The 16,097-nt window shown below is 45.0% G+C and overlaps 1 protein-coding gene across 1 annotated transcript in view; it reads right to left on the bottom strand.

Moving 5' to 3' along the window:
• Positions 1 to 16,097, bottom strand: part of LOC126346564 (transient receptor potential cation channel protein painless-like) — a 132,754-nt gene that overhangs the window by 12,149 nt on the left and 104,508 nt on the right. Inside the window, exon 3 of the mRNA XM_050002198.1 lies at positions 6,793 to 7,150. Within this exon, the coding sequence (XP_049858155.1) occupies positions 6,793 to 7,150 (358 nt within the window). The remainder of the gene's footprint in view (positions 1 to 6,792; positions 7,151 to 16,097) is intronic.

Genomic DNA, 16,097 nt, shown 5'->3' with positions numbered 1-16,097 from the left:
CTCAAGTTTGAATGCAAACCAATCCCAGAAATTAACACATTATACAAATTGTGCAGAATAACTTGTCATTATTCCGAGGCTTATCACCATCAAAGCAATGGCCTCATGAAACAATGGAGCTGAACAATAAAAACAGCACCTGTGTGCCACAGGGATGACTGGATGGAGACCCTTATGTGGCCACTCCACAGATTCTGCATGGCACATGAGGATGATTTAAAAGCACTAGCAGAGATTCCAGATGGGGAGACAGTGACATTGCCAGCAGAATTTGTGCTGCATGCATTCACTCCCGGCTCATCTGATCTACCAGCCAAAACACATTCATGAAACTCAAGTGTATCTCCTTCATCAGCACATATGGTACAGGCACTTTTCCTTCATTAAGGGCTCACTGACTATGACTGTGTAATGATTTGAGATGCTACTGTATGGCCAGTACTGCAGCCATCTTATAATGGACCATTTCATGAGCTGCAATGGCATAGCCACATGTTTAGTTTAGACTTAAATAGCAAGATAACAATAGTGTCTGTCAACAGACTAAAGCCAGCATGAATTCTTTACTTGGACAATGTGAGCCACCTCCAACAAAGGAACACCTCAGACAATGTGCCTGCCACTAGCTCTTTGCTTGCACAAGCAGCAGATATCACCATAGATGTTACCAGAGATTTTCAGCCTGAAGATATAGCAGTAAAACTATTTGGCAATCATCTCTCTATAGAAGCAACACACATGGCACTGGATTCTATGACTACACCCATCACTACAAAATTTATCCGCACTTTTCACTTGCCAAACACAGTGGACTTCACACTGATTTCACAACTTCTCTTGGAGACAGGCTGGCCAACAGTCTTCCTGTCAACTAGTGCCACGACCAGCAACATTAGCCTCCACCACATCACATTACGGCCAACTGCTATGTCTTCCAGCCCAGCTTGCTCCCTATCACCTTTATACTGTCTCCAATCATCAACCGCCAATGAAGTCAATTGGTCCTCTCCTACCAACAGCATCTGCAGCACTTCAATCCACATGAGATGACACATTCATGTCACATGAAAGTGCTGACCAAGGCATATCCTGTCACGCAATCTTCCACAGCACCCATTACTACAAGAGATGAGACTGATCCACCATGGTACACAAAAACATCAGAACACTGTTGCAGAAGCAATGAAAAAGGCACGCCAAATTCAGAAGAACACAAAATCCCCAGGACTGGCTAAGTTTCATGGAAGCTCAAAATTTAGTGTGGAGGTCAATGCAAGATGCTTTTAATAGTTTCCACAATGAAACATTGTCTCAAAATATGGTAAAAACCCAAAGAGATTCTGGTCATATGTGAAGTACACCAATGGCAAAAAACAATCAATACCGTCACTGCGTGATAGCGATGGAAAAGTTACCGATTATGGTGGCACTAACGCAGTGTTACTAAACACAGTCTTCCGTAATTCCTTCACGAATGCAGATGAAGTAAATATTCCACAATTTGAAACCAGAACAGCTGTTAGCATGAGTGACAAAAGTAGATATCTTAGATGTTGAGAAACAACTCTAATCCCTTAATAAAGGCAAGTCTTTTGGTACAGATGGTATACCAATAAGGTTCCTTTCAGAGAATGCAGACACAACAGCACCTTTCTTAGCAATGATACACAACTGCTCACTTGATGAAAGGTCTGTTCCCAAAGACTGGAAAGTAGCACAGGTCACACCAATATTAAAGAAAGGAAATAGGAGTAACCCATTGAATTACAGACCCATATCACTGACCTCAATTTGCAGTTGGATTTTGGAGCATATACTGTACTCAAACATTGTGAATCATCTTGAAGAAAATGACTTATTGATACATAACCAACACAGATTTATAAAATATTGTTCTTGTGCAACACTGCTAGCTCTTTATTCCCATGAAGTAATGAGTGCTGTCGACAAGGGATCTCAGATTGATTCCATATTCCTTGTTTTCCAGAAGGCTTTTGATACCATTCCTCACAATCAACTATTAATCAAATTGCGTGCATATGGAGTATTGTCTCAGTTGTGTGACTGGATTCATGATTTCCTCTCAGAGAGGTCACAGTTCATAAGGATAGCTGGTAAATCATCGAGTAGAACAGAAGTGGTATCTGGCGTTCTGCAAGGTAGGTCATAGGCTCTCTGCTGATCCTGATGCACATAAATGATCTAGGTAATAATCTGAGCAGCACCCTTAGATTGTTTGTAGATGCTGCTGTAATTTACCATCTAGTAAACACATCTGATGATCAATTCCAATTACAAAATGATATAGAGAGAATTTTTGTATGGTGCGAAAAGTAGCTGTTGGCACTAAACAAAGAAAAGTGTGAGGTCATCCACATGGGTACTAAAAGAAAACCAATAAATTTTGGGTATACGATAAATCACACAAATCTAAGGGCTGACAATTCAACTAAATACCTAGGAATTACAATTATGATCAACTTAAATTGGAAAGACCACATAGATAATATTGTGGGGAAGGCGAAACAAAGACTGCGCTTCGTTGGCAGAACATTTAGAAGACGTGACAAACCCACTAAACACCGAGCGAGGTGGCGCAGTGGTAAGGCACTGGACTCGCATTCGGGAGGACGACGGTTCAATCCCGCATCCGGCCATCCTGATTTAGGTTTTCCGTGATTTCCCTAAATCACTGCAGGCAAATGCCGGGATGGTTCCTCTGAAAGGGCACGGCTGACTTCCTTCCCCATCCTTCCGTACACCGATGAGACCGATGACCACGCTGTCTGGTCTCCTTCCCCAAAACAACCAACCAACCAAACCCACTAAAGAGACAGCCTACATCACACTTGTCTGTCCTCTGCTGGAATAGTGCTGTGCGGTGTGGGATCCTTACTAGGTAGGATTGATGGAAGACATTGAAAAAGTGCAAAGAAGCGCAGCCTGTTTTATGTTATCGTGCAATAGGGGTGAGAGTGTCACTGATATGATACGCGAGTTGGGGTGGCAGTCACTGAAACAAAGACAGTTTTCTTTGCGGCGAGATCTATTTACAAAATTTCAATCACCAACTTTCTCTTCCGAACGTGAAAATATTTTGTTGACACCCACCTACATAGGGAGAAATTATCATCATAATAAAATTAGAGATATCAGAGCTCGAATGGAAAGATTTAGGTGTTCGTGTTTCCCAGGCACCATTCGAGAGTGGAATGGTACAGAAGTAGTATGAAAATGGTTCGATGAACCCTCTGCCAGGCACTTAAGTGTGAATTGCAGAGTAACCATGTAGATGTAGATGTATGAGCACTGCCCATTGGTTGTTGACAAACCCTCCTCCCTTCTTCTGTGCTTCACACTCTGGAGGGTGGGGGTAGGGGGAGGGAGTATAGTGCCCCAAAGACTATCACTAACCAGTGATGGTAATGCAGAGTGAAGTATATGTGTGCAAAACAGTTTGCACCGAGCGACAGTGATTAGTGTTTGTGTACCGTACTGTGTTAGATAAGGATATATTTTGGGATTCTACATTTCTGTGTATCATTGGGTCATTCCTTGTTTACACCATGGAGGAAACTACCAACATACTGAAGTACCTATATATACCTGAAGTGGAGGAAGGTATCTTGCTGGGCTGGGGAAGATAAAATGAAACAAATGGGGAGACGGTGTTGAGGTCCTAGATGAATGTGGGTAGGATGTCATCACCCTCAGTCCAGGTCATGAAGACATCATCAATGAATTTAGATCAGGTGAAGTTCTCGGTGTCCTGAGTGGTTATGATGAATTCCTCTAGGCTTATGAATAGATAACCAATGGGCATCTGCATGGCACCATTCTATACTAACCTGTCCATGGGCCATCTAGAGGAATACTTCCCAATAAGCCTTCAGCAAGCAATGGCTTATCTTGGTGTGTATAGAAAAGTACTGCAATACTTTACTGATTTGATGTGAAATCTGTAGTATACTTTTGGCTGTAAGTAAAAATTTTATTTGAGATGTTATGTATAGTATACAGAAATTATTCACTAATAATATGTAATCTATACTGCCACACAAGGTTGAAGATACCCATTTCGTAAAACACGATGTCCTGCAGTGTGAAGAAGTCTGCAACTGTTTGCTGAACATCCTCATTCAACAGGAATCATAGACCCTTCACAGGCATTTTTAAGGGGCTGAAGATGCAATAATTGCCCGGGGTGAGATCAGGGCTATATGACAGATGCTCAAGTGTCTACCACTTGCTCGTAATGGTTGAGGCTGGCCTTCCAGATCAACCTGCATCACATCAAACCAGCCCACAACATGGCACACTACTCGACATCAGTGGTTTTCAACAGACATACTGCCACATACACATTCTTCATTCTCTGGGTGGACGTCTACTGCGGTTTGTCCTTCGGCAGTCAGGAAGAGATTGACAGAACATTGGTCCTGTTTGGATGCATTTGGTAATAATGTTGCCATTGTTCATGTTCCTGCATTTACTGCACACACATTTGAAAGACACAAACACCACACTAATTCCTTGCCTACATGTTATTGTTTGTATATTCACAGGAGAGTCACACTACGTTGCATATATGCTACAGCAATGCCTTCAAATGGAAATGTTTTGATTGTGCCTAATATACTATACGACTTTGTCTCAACAATTCAATCATTTCTGTTCTATTTCTGAAGGAACCTATTGGTTTGGAATTAAAAAAGTTTTCAGATGCTGAGATTCCCAGTACCTCAATTTTACATATTGTGCTTGTTCATTATACTATCCACATTTGCTTCATCACTGAAGACAATCTACTCCACTCTGCAAAACTTAAGGGCAAGACAGAAAAACTAACATAATGAGTTAACAATTCAGTGGAAACTGAACTGTTTTGCACACATATACTTCACTTTGCATTGCCATCACTGGTTAGTGATAGTCTTTGGGGCACTGTACTCCCTTCCCCCACCCTCACCATCCAGAGTGTGAAGACAGATGAAGGGAGGAGGGTTTGCTCCAATGTTTGTGTACTGTACGGTGTTAAATAAGGATATATTTTGAGATTCTACATTTGTGTGTATCATTGGCTCATTCCCAACATCCATACAATATTTATTGTCTGTGGATGGATAAATAAATAAATAACACACTTACTCTACTGAAGATGTGCCATTCAATCTCTGGAACATCTGTTGGACAATCTGCTTGAACACATCAATTGGAGGCTGAGTCTATTCTACCAAGAAAATGTTGTTTCTTGGAATATCACTTAAAGCAGAAAAGGGAGAGGGGGGTTATGTAGTTTACTAAACCCTTCAGTCAGTACTTTATCTCTGAATCTTGACCTCATCCCAGCGTATCAAATGTTCAAATAACTTTTGAGAATAAACCAGATAATGTCCTCAACAATCAGCAATTTTCGACAGGTGAGCTGCCCATCATTTTCAAGGCACAAAAGATAAGACAGATCGCACAGTATGGCAGACGATACCAGTAATGTTTTGCAATAATGTTTCATTTTGGTAAATAAATAGCATGTGACTAGGGCCTCCCGTCAGGTAGACTGTTTACCGGGTGCAAGTCTTTCGATTTGACACCACTTTGGCAACTTGCACATAGATGGGGATGAAATGATGATGATTAGGACAACACAACACCCAATCCCTGAGTGGAGAAAATCTCCGACTCAGCTGGGAATCAAACCCGGACACTTAGGATTGACATTCTGTCACACTGACCACTCAGCTACCGGGGGCGAACTTTCATTTTGAGGAAACCCACTTACAAAATATAATTTGCTAAATATGGAAGGAAGATTACTGAAAGTTAGTTTTATGGGATGGGAAAGGGGAGGACACAGCTTAGGCACTGCTGCCAGGGGCACATTGACCATTTCAGTACGACTTTGCAAGTATGCAGTACTGAGCAATAGTTACATTGTAAATCACTGCAGTTAATTTAGAGAGGGAAAAGAACAAACTGTACTGAAACAGTGGGTTATTTCATGGTATTTTTGTTACTTGGATAATAGCTGCATAGCAAATTTTTTATTCAGAATCGAAACTGGTATGCAATATTTTAGAAGTGGTTTATGTTGAGAACCAACGACCTTGCTGCAGTGCTAACACAGCTTCCCGTCAGATCACCGACGTTAAGCGTTGTGGACAGTTAAGCACTGGGTCTCCTGGGCAAGTGGGGTGCTCTCATCTCTGGTGAGACAAATTGAGAAATAGCGGCTCTGGTCGTGAAAACTTATAACAGCCAGTAGAACAGCTTGCTGACCACATGCCCCTCCATATCTGTGTCCAGTGATGCCTAACTGCTGAGGATGACACGGCAGTTGGCTGGTACCGTTGGGCCTTATGAGGCCTGTTTGGATGCACGGAATAGGTTGACAAATATCATTGTCAACAAGCTTATAAAGTAAGATGGCAGTAGCATTTCGCAGAACTAAAATATGATATCACAAGTTATTTGTTTTATTACACAGGTGCCATTTTAAGTCATTATGCCAATCTTGTTACAGTGACTAAACAACCGTGCCTTTCAGAAAGACAGTAAGCTTTCGAGTGTCCATTTGGGTTCATAATTCTGTTGTTATGAAAACACCAAAAACCTCATAAATCGCAAACATTGATAAGAATGTCAAACAATTTTACCCACGGGAATGTGAAAACGATTTGGTATTAATGATAAACTACCAGATATCAGCAGCTACATATTTCAATCTGACGCTCTGAACGTAATTTAACATATGAACTAAAACTGGTTTTAAAACAACGTTAGCGTAATGTTTACCTTTAATGCAGCATTCAGTATTGCTGTTCGGTTCTGGCGGCTCGGCCTGTTTACATCGAGTTTGGGATCCTCTAAGAGAAATTCGAGGCATTCCTTGAGCTTGGTCTTCTCGCTGCAGGTCTCTGGCTCAGGTCTGTTGGCCAACACGTGCAGCACGGTCTCCCCTCGGCTGTTGAGTGCGTTGACTTCAGTCCTGCCGTCTCTCAACAGCGTCATGACAGCACTGAAGCTCCCGGCCTCTGCGGCGATGTGCAAAGCCGTGCACCCGTCCCGTATCTCATTTGGCTTGTTCGGGTCTGCTCCAGCATCCAGCAGAATCTGAATACACGACTCTTCATTCACTACGTCATGTTTTAATCTGGAACAAACATGACCATCATGCACAATGGAGAACTCTCTCGCAGAATTCAACTATTTTGCAATTGGCATGTTACTGGGGTTCGAGTACATATGTATTAAAAATGACAAAATATGTACATATAATATGGGTGTCAAAATATAAAATATGGACACAAAAACTACTATTTTCAACCAAGAGTTTTATGCGTCTTCACTCTCACTGGCATTATTTGTATTGTGAGAGTCCACTTTTCAGTGCTTTATGTATTCAAAACAATGGTTCAAAAATGGTTGAAATGGCTCTGAGCACTATGCGACTTAACTTCTCAGGTCATCAGTCGCCTAGAACTTAGAACTAATTAAACCTAACTAACCTAAGGACATCACACACATCCATGCCCGAGGCCGGATACGAACCTGCGACCGTAGCAGCAGCGCGGTTCCGAACTAGAGCGCCTAGAACCGCTCTCCCACAGCGGCCGGCGTGCGAAATGTGACGTGAATACAACTCGCAGCAAAGAAATAATAAATATACAAATCACGCATTATGCAGTAGTTTTCCACGCATCTCAGTGTTTCTAAAATCATGACTCCAGAACTATGTGCCGTACAATGAAACAATTTTGTAGGTACATTAAGTGGTATACGTAATCACAGTCTGCGAAATTTGTCGTGAATACAGTTTGTAGTACAGAAATAATAAGCTGAGTTATATCTGACGATGGTGTTTTACTGCATGAACACTGGAAATGTAATATGCAATAAACCTTTTCCCATTCATCAAATTGCGCGGGTTGACAAGAGAGAAATGGTTTCGTGAAGGTACGAAGTTATGTGTAAAGCTTATTTCAAGTCATTATGTGCTCTCATTCTCAAGCACTGGATGAATAAAATCGGGGCATTCACGTGTCGTGGGCTACACATCTTTTTCATACCCACCCTCTTTATACTCAGGTGGTTCTTATCCTCATAGCGATTATTTCTAGATAGTAAGCGATATGGGTAGCAATTCTGGCTGAAATCGTTCTGGTGGCTTGGGAGGAGATGTGGAACATTCACACATTCATTTCTCTAATAGGTATGGGATTGTCGACCTGACTAAGACTGAAACTGATGGAAAACATTAAACATTGCTGATTTAATAGTTTTTGGCTGCTTTGAGATTTATTTTCTGGACCATTTAAGAGCTGTCGAGCACTGCTTGTAGAAACTATGTTGAAAGATACACTAAATAATTTTTTTGCTGGGTTCTTCAAGACGAGATACGATACACACAACGATATACTGAAAGATAAGGGAGTATACGAGGCATGTTCAAAACCCAGTGGGTAATTTGTAATTTCGCGTGTTATTTAGTCCGATTCGCGCTGTTATTTTGTTCCTGTGTTGGTGAACATGCTTGACAAATATCTGTACAGTGTCTAGTGTTAGCCGTATCGGATATTTATTCTGTTGTCAGCTGTCAAAAAGGTTACATGCCGTCTGGTAGTATCAGCGGTTCTTTATTTTGCATGAAAAACGATCAGAGAATTTGTATCAAATTTTGTCGTTAGAACGGAATAAAGTGCAATAAGGGTTTACAGATGTTAAGTACTGCTTTTGTTGAATCCGCTATGAGTAAAAGAATGGTTACCGAGTTGTGTTAACGTTTCGATTAAAGCTGTAAAGACGACCCAGTACATTATCAGATGATCAAATCGTGGCAAAAATTGAAAAAATAATTATGAACGATCGCCGAATCACAATTAGAGTAGTCGATGATGATGTTGGCATATCATTTGTCTCATTCCACGAAACTTTACGGATGTTTTAGGTATGAAACGTGTGACAGCAAAATTTGTTGAAAATTGTTGAATTTCTAACAAAAAGAGCAGTGATTGCAAGTTCAGGAGACGACTGATGAAAATCAATAACGATGCAAAACTACCGACGCATACTGTAACAGGCGCTGAAATTTCTCTTCTCCAACATTGCAATATGTGTAACAGCACTGGCTTGCGTCTCCCTTTGATTCCTTAGCATTCAAATGGTTAACAGAAAGGTGATCAGGTCCGGCCGACCCAGGTGTATCTTTAGTAAAAGCTGTTTTTCCTTGAACTCATTTTCAGTGTCATGAATTGCACTGCCAAATTTAAGAAAAATGAACGAAGAAGTTACGGGGTGACAGTTATTGAACTATATGATAAAATCGTCATAACTTCTGAACTGTTTGCATCAGGACGTTCAAACAGGACGGTTGGCCGCGGGGCATAATGGGAATTAGTATGCGCAATACGGTTTGGTTTAGTGACGAAGGCCATTTAAATTCGATGGGTTCATCAAGAGTAACATTGTCGCATTTTGGGACTTAGAACTTGCTTTTCGAGATCAAGAAGCCTCTTCACCCTCACCGGGTGACTGTGGTGTGCAATGTCCAGTCACAAAATAATCGGTGCGATATTCCTTGATGGCATGGTGACTACCCAACGGTACGTGAAGGTTTTGGACGATGATTTCATCTTCATTATCGAAAGCGACACTGATTTCGACAAGATGTGGTTCATTCAAGACGAATCTAGACCCCATCGTAGCAGGAGAGTGTTTGACGACCTGGAGGATCACTTTTGGGACCGCATTCCGGCTTTGGGGAAACCAGAAGCACGGGCATGGGTTTCGATTCGCCGCCATATTCTCCGGATCTGAACACACTTCATATGGACGTACATCTACATATACTCCGCAAGCCACCCAACGGTGTGTGGCGGAGGGCACTTTACGTGCCACTGTCATTACCTCCCTTTCCTGTTCCAGTCGCGTATGGTTCGCGGGAAGAACGACTGCCGGAAAGCCTCCGTGCGCACTCAAATCTCATCAATTCTACATTCGTGATCTTCTCGGGAGGTATAAGTAGGGGGAAGCAACATATTCGATACCTCATCTACAAATGCACCCTCTCCAAACCAGGACAGCAAGCTACACCGCGATGCAGAGCGTCTCTCTTGCAGAGTCTGCCACTCGAGTTTGCTAAACATTTCCGTAACGCTATCACGCTTACCAAATAACCCTGTGACGAAACGCGTTGCTCTTCTTTGGAGCTTCTCTATCTCCTCTGTCAACCCGACCTGGTACGGATCCTACACTGATGAGCAATACTCAACTATAGGTCGAACGAGTGATTTGTAAGCCACCTCCTTTGTTGGTGGGCTACATTTTCTAAGGACTCTCCCAATGAATCTCAACCTGGTACCCGCCTTACCAACAAAATTATGATCATTCCACTTCAAATCGTTCCGTACGCATACTCCCAGATATTTTACAGAAGTAACTGCTACCAGTGTTTGTTTCGCTATCATATAATAATACAATAAGGGATCCTTCTTTCTATGTATTCGAAATACATTACATTTGTCTATGTTAAGGGTCAGTTGCCACTCCCTGCACCAAGTGCCTATCCGATGCAGATCTTCCTGCATTTCGCTCCAATTTTCTAATGCTGCAACTTCTCTGTGTACTAGAGCATCATCCGCGAAAAGCCACATGGAACTTCCGACACTATCTACTAGGTCATTTATATATATTGTGAAAAGCAATGGTCCCATAACACTCCCCTGTGGCACGTCAGAGGTTACTTGAACGTCTGTAGACGTCTCTCCATTGATAACAACATGCTGTGTTCTGTTTGCTAAAAACTCTTCAATCCAGCCACACAGCTGGTCTGATATTCCGTAGGCTCTTACTTTGTTTATCAGGCGACAGAGCGGAACTGTATCGAACGCCTTCCGGAAGTCAGGGAGGTCATCAACAGCATCGATGTTACGACGCTTCAGCGAGTCATGCAGAATTTCACTATTCGTCTGCGCCACATCATCATCAATAATGGCAGTCATATCGACCATGTTATAACCTAAATTCGAATATCTGTAGTGACGTTTATATGTTGAATAAAGTGTATGCACGCCATAGTTTGTAACTAATTTACGTCTTTTTTCATATACACTCCTGGAAATTGAAATAAGAACACCGTGAATTCATTGTCCCAGGAAGGGGAAACTTTATTGACACATTCCTGGGGTCAGATACATCACATGATCACACTGACAGAACCACAGGCACATAGACACAGGCAACAGAGCATGCACAATGTCGGCACTAGTACAGTGTATATCCACCTTTCGCAGCAATGCAGGCTGCTATTCTCCCATGGAGACGATCGTAGAGATGCTGGATGTAGTCCTGTGGAACGGCTTGCCATGCCATTTTCACCTGGCGCCTCAGTTGGACCAGCGTTCGTGCTGGACGTGCAGACCGCGTGAGACGACGCTTCATCCAGTCCCAAACATGCTCAATGGGGGACAGATCCGGAGATCTTGCTGGCCAGGGTAGTTGACTTACACCTTCTAGAAAACGTTGGGTGGCACGGGATACATGCGGACGTGCATGGTCCTGTTGGAACAGCAAGTTCTCTTGCCGGTCTAGGAATGGTAGAACGATGGGTTCGATAACGGTTTGGATGTACCGTGCACTATTCAGTGTCCCCTCGACGATCACCAGAGGTGTACGGCCAGTGTAGGAGATCGCTCCCCACACCATGATGCCGGGTGTTGGCCCTGTGTGCCTCGGTCGTATGCAGTCCTGATTGTGGCGCTCACCTGCACGGCGCCAAACACGCATACGACCATCATTGGCACCAAGGCAGAAGCGACTCTCATCGCTGAAGACGACACGTCTCCATTCGTCCCTCCATTCACGCCTGTCGCGACACCACTGGAGGCGGGCTGCACGATGTTGGGGCGTGAGCGGGACCGTAGCCCAGCTTCATGGAGACGGTTGCGAATGGTCCTCGCCGATACCCCAGGAGCAACAGTGTCCCTAATTTGCTGGGAAGTGGCGGTGCGGTCCCCTACGGCACTGCGTAGGATCCTACGGTCTTGGCGTGCGTCCGTGCGTCGCTGCGGTCCGGTCCCAGGTCGACGGGCACGTGCACCTTCCGCCGACCACTGGCGACAACATCGATGTACTGTGGAGACCTCTCGCCCCACGTGTTGAGCAATTCGGCGGTACGTCCACCCGGCCTCCCGCATGCCCACTATACGCCCTCGCTCAAAGTCCGTCAACTGCACATACGGTTCACGTCCACGCTGTCGCGGCATGCTACCAGTGTTAAAGACTGCGATGGACCTCCGTATGCCACGGCAAACTGGCTGACACTGACGGCGGCGGTGCACAAATGCTGCGCAGCTAGCGCCATTCGACGGCCAACACCGCGGTTCCTGGTGTGTCCGCTGTGCCGTGCGTGTTATCATTGCTTGTACAGCCCTCTCGCAGTGTCCGGAGCAAGTATGGTAGGTCTGACACACCGGTGTCAATGTGTTCTTTTTTCCATTTCCAGGAGTGTAGTTCAATAATTGTCAACTTATATTACAATTACTCTGAAGGAACCACTAATAGTGATATCGATGACATAAGCGGAAATGATAGCGATTGTGAATCTAGTGAACATAAAACCGAGAGTGATGAAAGTGCTGATGACGACAGTGATGATGGACGAACTGGAGCGAATTGTCTGTCTGGAACGAGCGGTCAAGAACACCGAGCATACGTGTAAGGACCCCACAAACCAACATTGCCCCAAATCATTTTCCTGGAGTACGTGCTCCAGTCAGACATCTAACAAAAATTAAAAATCCACTCTAACATTTTGGGAATTGCTGAAACGATTGCACAGAAAGTATTCAGAACCAATGAGCGGGTTACATCATTGCCAGCTGAGTCAAAAAGAAATTCTGTTTCAAAAGTAGGCCTAACTGATAAAATGGAAGTAGATATCTTCATAGGTCTTTCTTTTTTCTGGGGAGTGTTAAAATCAAACAAAGAAGTTCTGGATGTCTTACATGCTACAAATGGCACTGATAGACCGATTTTCAGAGTAACTATGCCTCTGAAACGTCTAATATTTTCAATATGTTGCCTTCAATTTGATGAGTCACGAACCTGTGACGGCTGGAAACTCACAGATAGACTGTTCCACATCTCTTGGCTATTCAGTTCACTGATAAGAGCTTCACAAGAAAACTACTCTGTCAGATAGTTTGTCACTGCGAACGAGATACTTGTTGGATTCCGTGAAAACGTCCGTTTATGATTCACATTCCATCCCAACCAAGGGAATATGGAATAAAAATGTTCATTCTAGCTGATGTCAAAATGCATTGTTGTTTGAATGTGGAGATACATTCCGGAAAATGATCTGTGGCCGTCCCGCAGTGTGTACTCAAACTAACAGCAGTTGTCAGGCGGTTTGTTGGACCAATCAGAGGAAGTAACAGAAATGTAACGGGGGACAACTGGTTCTCAAGTATGGAATTGTTCAGTGATTTGTCGAGGTGTAATTTGACTTTTCCGTGGCGAGGGGCAGAAATATGTCTTCTTCAGTCTATGGTTACTGTGGTCCTGTAGCAGTACTTTCACACATACCAAAAAAGAATAAGGTTTTCAACATGATACCAACAACGCATCATGGTGAATATGGTCATCTGGGGAACTGCAGAACTGCGATTCATCGCTGAACGCAAAGCGATGCCAACATAACAGGGAGTCTCGGGTGGCTGGCACAGATGAGAAAGCGTTACGAAGTGCTTGGTGTACAATACGCAGACACTCCCTTGCGGTGATCAGATGTGGTCAACCGGAACTGTGACCTCATGATGCAATGCACTGTCGGATCCAAAAATCTGGATATTACACAGTTCGGTCATCGAGCCAAATGGAGACCCAAAATAAAGCTCCTTTAAAACTCTGTCATGTCCTGATAAGGCTGTACCACACGATACGTGGCATCTCCGTATCCATCACAGCGATCACTCTGCACCTGACGTTGCTTATGCTCCTTAAATATCCTACCAAGCCTGGTAACAACAGTAATAATCGTTGACATACCAGCCTGTGGTGTGTACGAAGTTACGTTGACATCCGACCATACACTCCTGGAAATGGAAAAAAGAACACATTGACACCGGTGTGTCAGACCTACCATACTTGCTCCGGACACTGCGAGAGGGCTGTACAAGAAATGATATCACGCACGGCACAGCGGACACACCAGGAACCGCGGTGTTGGCCGTCGAATGGCGCTAGCTGCGCAGCATTTGTGCACCGCCGCCGTCAGTGTCAGCCAGTTTACCGTGGCATACGGAGGTCCATCGCAGTCTTTAACACTGGTAGCATGCCGCGACAGCGTGGACGTGAACCGTATGTGCAGTTGACGGACTTTGAGCGAGGGCGTATAGTGGGCATGCGGGAGGCCGGGTGGACGTACCGCCGAATTGCTCAACACGTGGGGCGAGAGGTCTCCACAGTACATCGATGTTGTCGCCAGTGGTCGGCGGAAGGTGCACGTGCCCGTCGACCTGGGACCGGACCGCAGCGACGCACGGATGCACGCCAAGACCGTAGGATCCTACGCAGTGCCGTAGGGGACCGCACCGCCACTTCCCAGCAAATTAGGGACACTGTTGCTCCTGGGGTATCGGCGAGGACCATTCGCAACCGTCTCCATGAAGCTGGGCTACGGTCCCGCACACCGTTAGGCCGTCTTCCGCTCACGCCACAACATCGTGCAGCCCGCCTCCAGTGGTGTCGCGACAGGCGACAGGAGGGACGAATGGAGACGTGTCGTCTTCAGCGATGAGAGTCGCTTCTGCCTTAGTGCCAGTGATGGTCGTATGCGTGTTTGGCGCCGTGCAGGTGAGCGTCACAATCAGGACTGCATACGACCGAGGCACACAGGGCCAACACCCGGCATCATGGTGTGGGGAGCGATCTCCTACACTGGCCGTACACCTCTGGTGATCGTCGAGGGGACACTGAATAGTGCACGGTACATCCAAACCGTCATCGAACCCATCGTTCTACCATTCCTAGACCGGCAAGGGAACTTGCTGTTCCAACAGGACAATGCACGTCCGCATGTATCCCGTGCCACCCAACGTGCTCTAGAAGGTGTAAGTCAACTACCCTGGCCAGCAAGGTCTCCGGATCTGTCCCCCATTGAGCATGTTTGGGACTGGATGAAGCGTCGTCTCATGCGGTCTGCACGTCCAGCACGTACGCTGGTCCAACTGAGGCGCCAGGTGGAAATGGCATGGCAAGCCGTTCCACAGGACTACATCCAGCATCTCTACGATCGTCTCCATGGGAGAATAGCAGCCTGCATTGCTGCGAAAGGTGGATATGCACTGTACTAGTGCCGACATTGTGCATGCTCTGTTGCCTGTGTCTATGTGCCTGTGGTTCTGTCAGTGTGATCATGTGATGTATCTGACCCCAGGAATGTGTCAATAAAGTTTCCCCTTCCTGGGACAATGAATTCACGGTGTTCTTATTTCAATTTCCAGGATTGTATGTTCTGGGGGCTTCACTTTTTTGTGGGCATTGTTCACTGGAAACTTTTTCGACACTTACGAAGTGCAAAGTGTGAAAATAGGAAAGAGAAGCTGGGGACGTGTAGTGCTTGACACGACGCGAGCCGCTATCCTGTGATCTTGTTCAGAGCGGGCACTGTAATCGATTACAGTTCGCTGTCCTGGTGCGGGAGGCGCTCCGGTGGCGATTTGCTATTACGCCGCTGGTGTTTGTTTGCGGTGGCCGGCGAAAAGGGAGAGGATGGTTGGTTTACGAGTATTGCACGGAACGTGAAGTTCGCTCTGCCTGACCTGCTAGTGTCTAGCGCTAAGGTTGTTGTGCCTCGCAATATGACCAGAGTGGTCTGGGGCGGAGGCGACTCGCCGCTGTGCTGGCCCTGCGGTGGTTATTAATTGGAGTCGGTGTACTTGTTCTTCCTGCCTGTCTGATGTGGAGGTCCGGTGGGGTCCTGTGATACTCTGGCCCAGAGACATTGGTTGCTGAATTTTGGAGTCGTCTGCCAAGTTAGGGTGTGAGCTCGGTTGGCTCGTCAGATTTTCCCCTGGAAGCTCCAGCAGCAGTTTCTG

Source organism: Schistocerca gregaria, chromosome 1 (assembly GCF_023897955.1).
Source record: "Schistocerca gregaria isolate iqSchGreg1 chromosome 1, iqSchGreg1.2, whole genome shotgun sequence".
Classification (NCBI taxonomy): Eukaryota; Metazoa; Arthropoda; class Insecta; order Orthoptera; family Acrididae; genus Schistocerca; species Schistocerca gregaria.
This window is presented reverse-complemented; position numbering and strand designations above follow the sequence as displayed.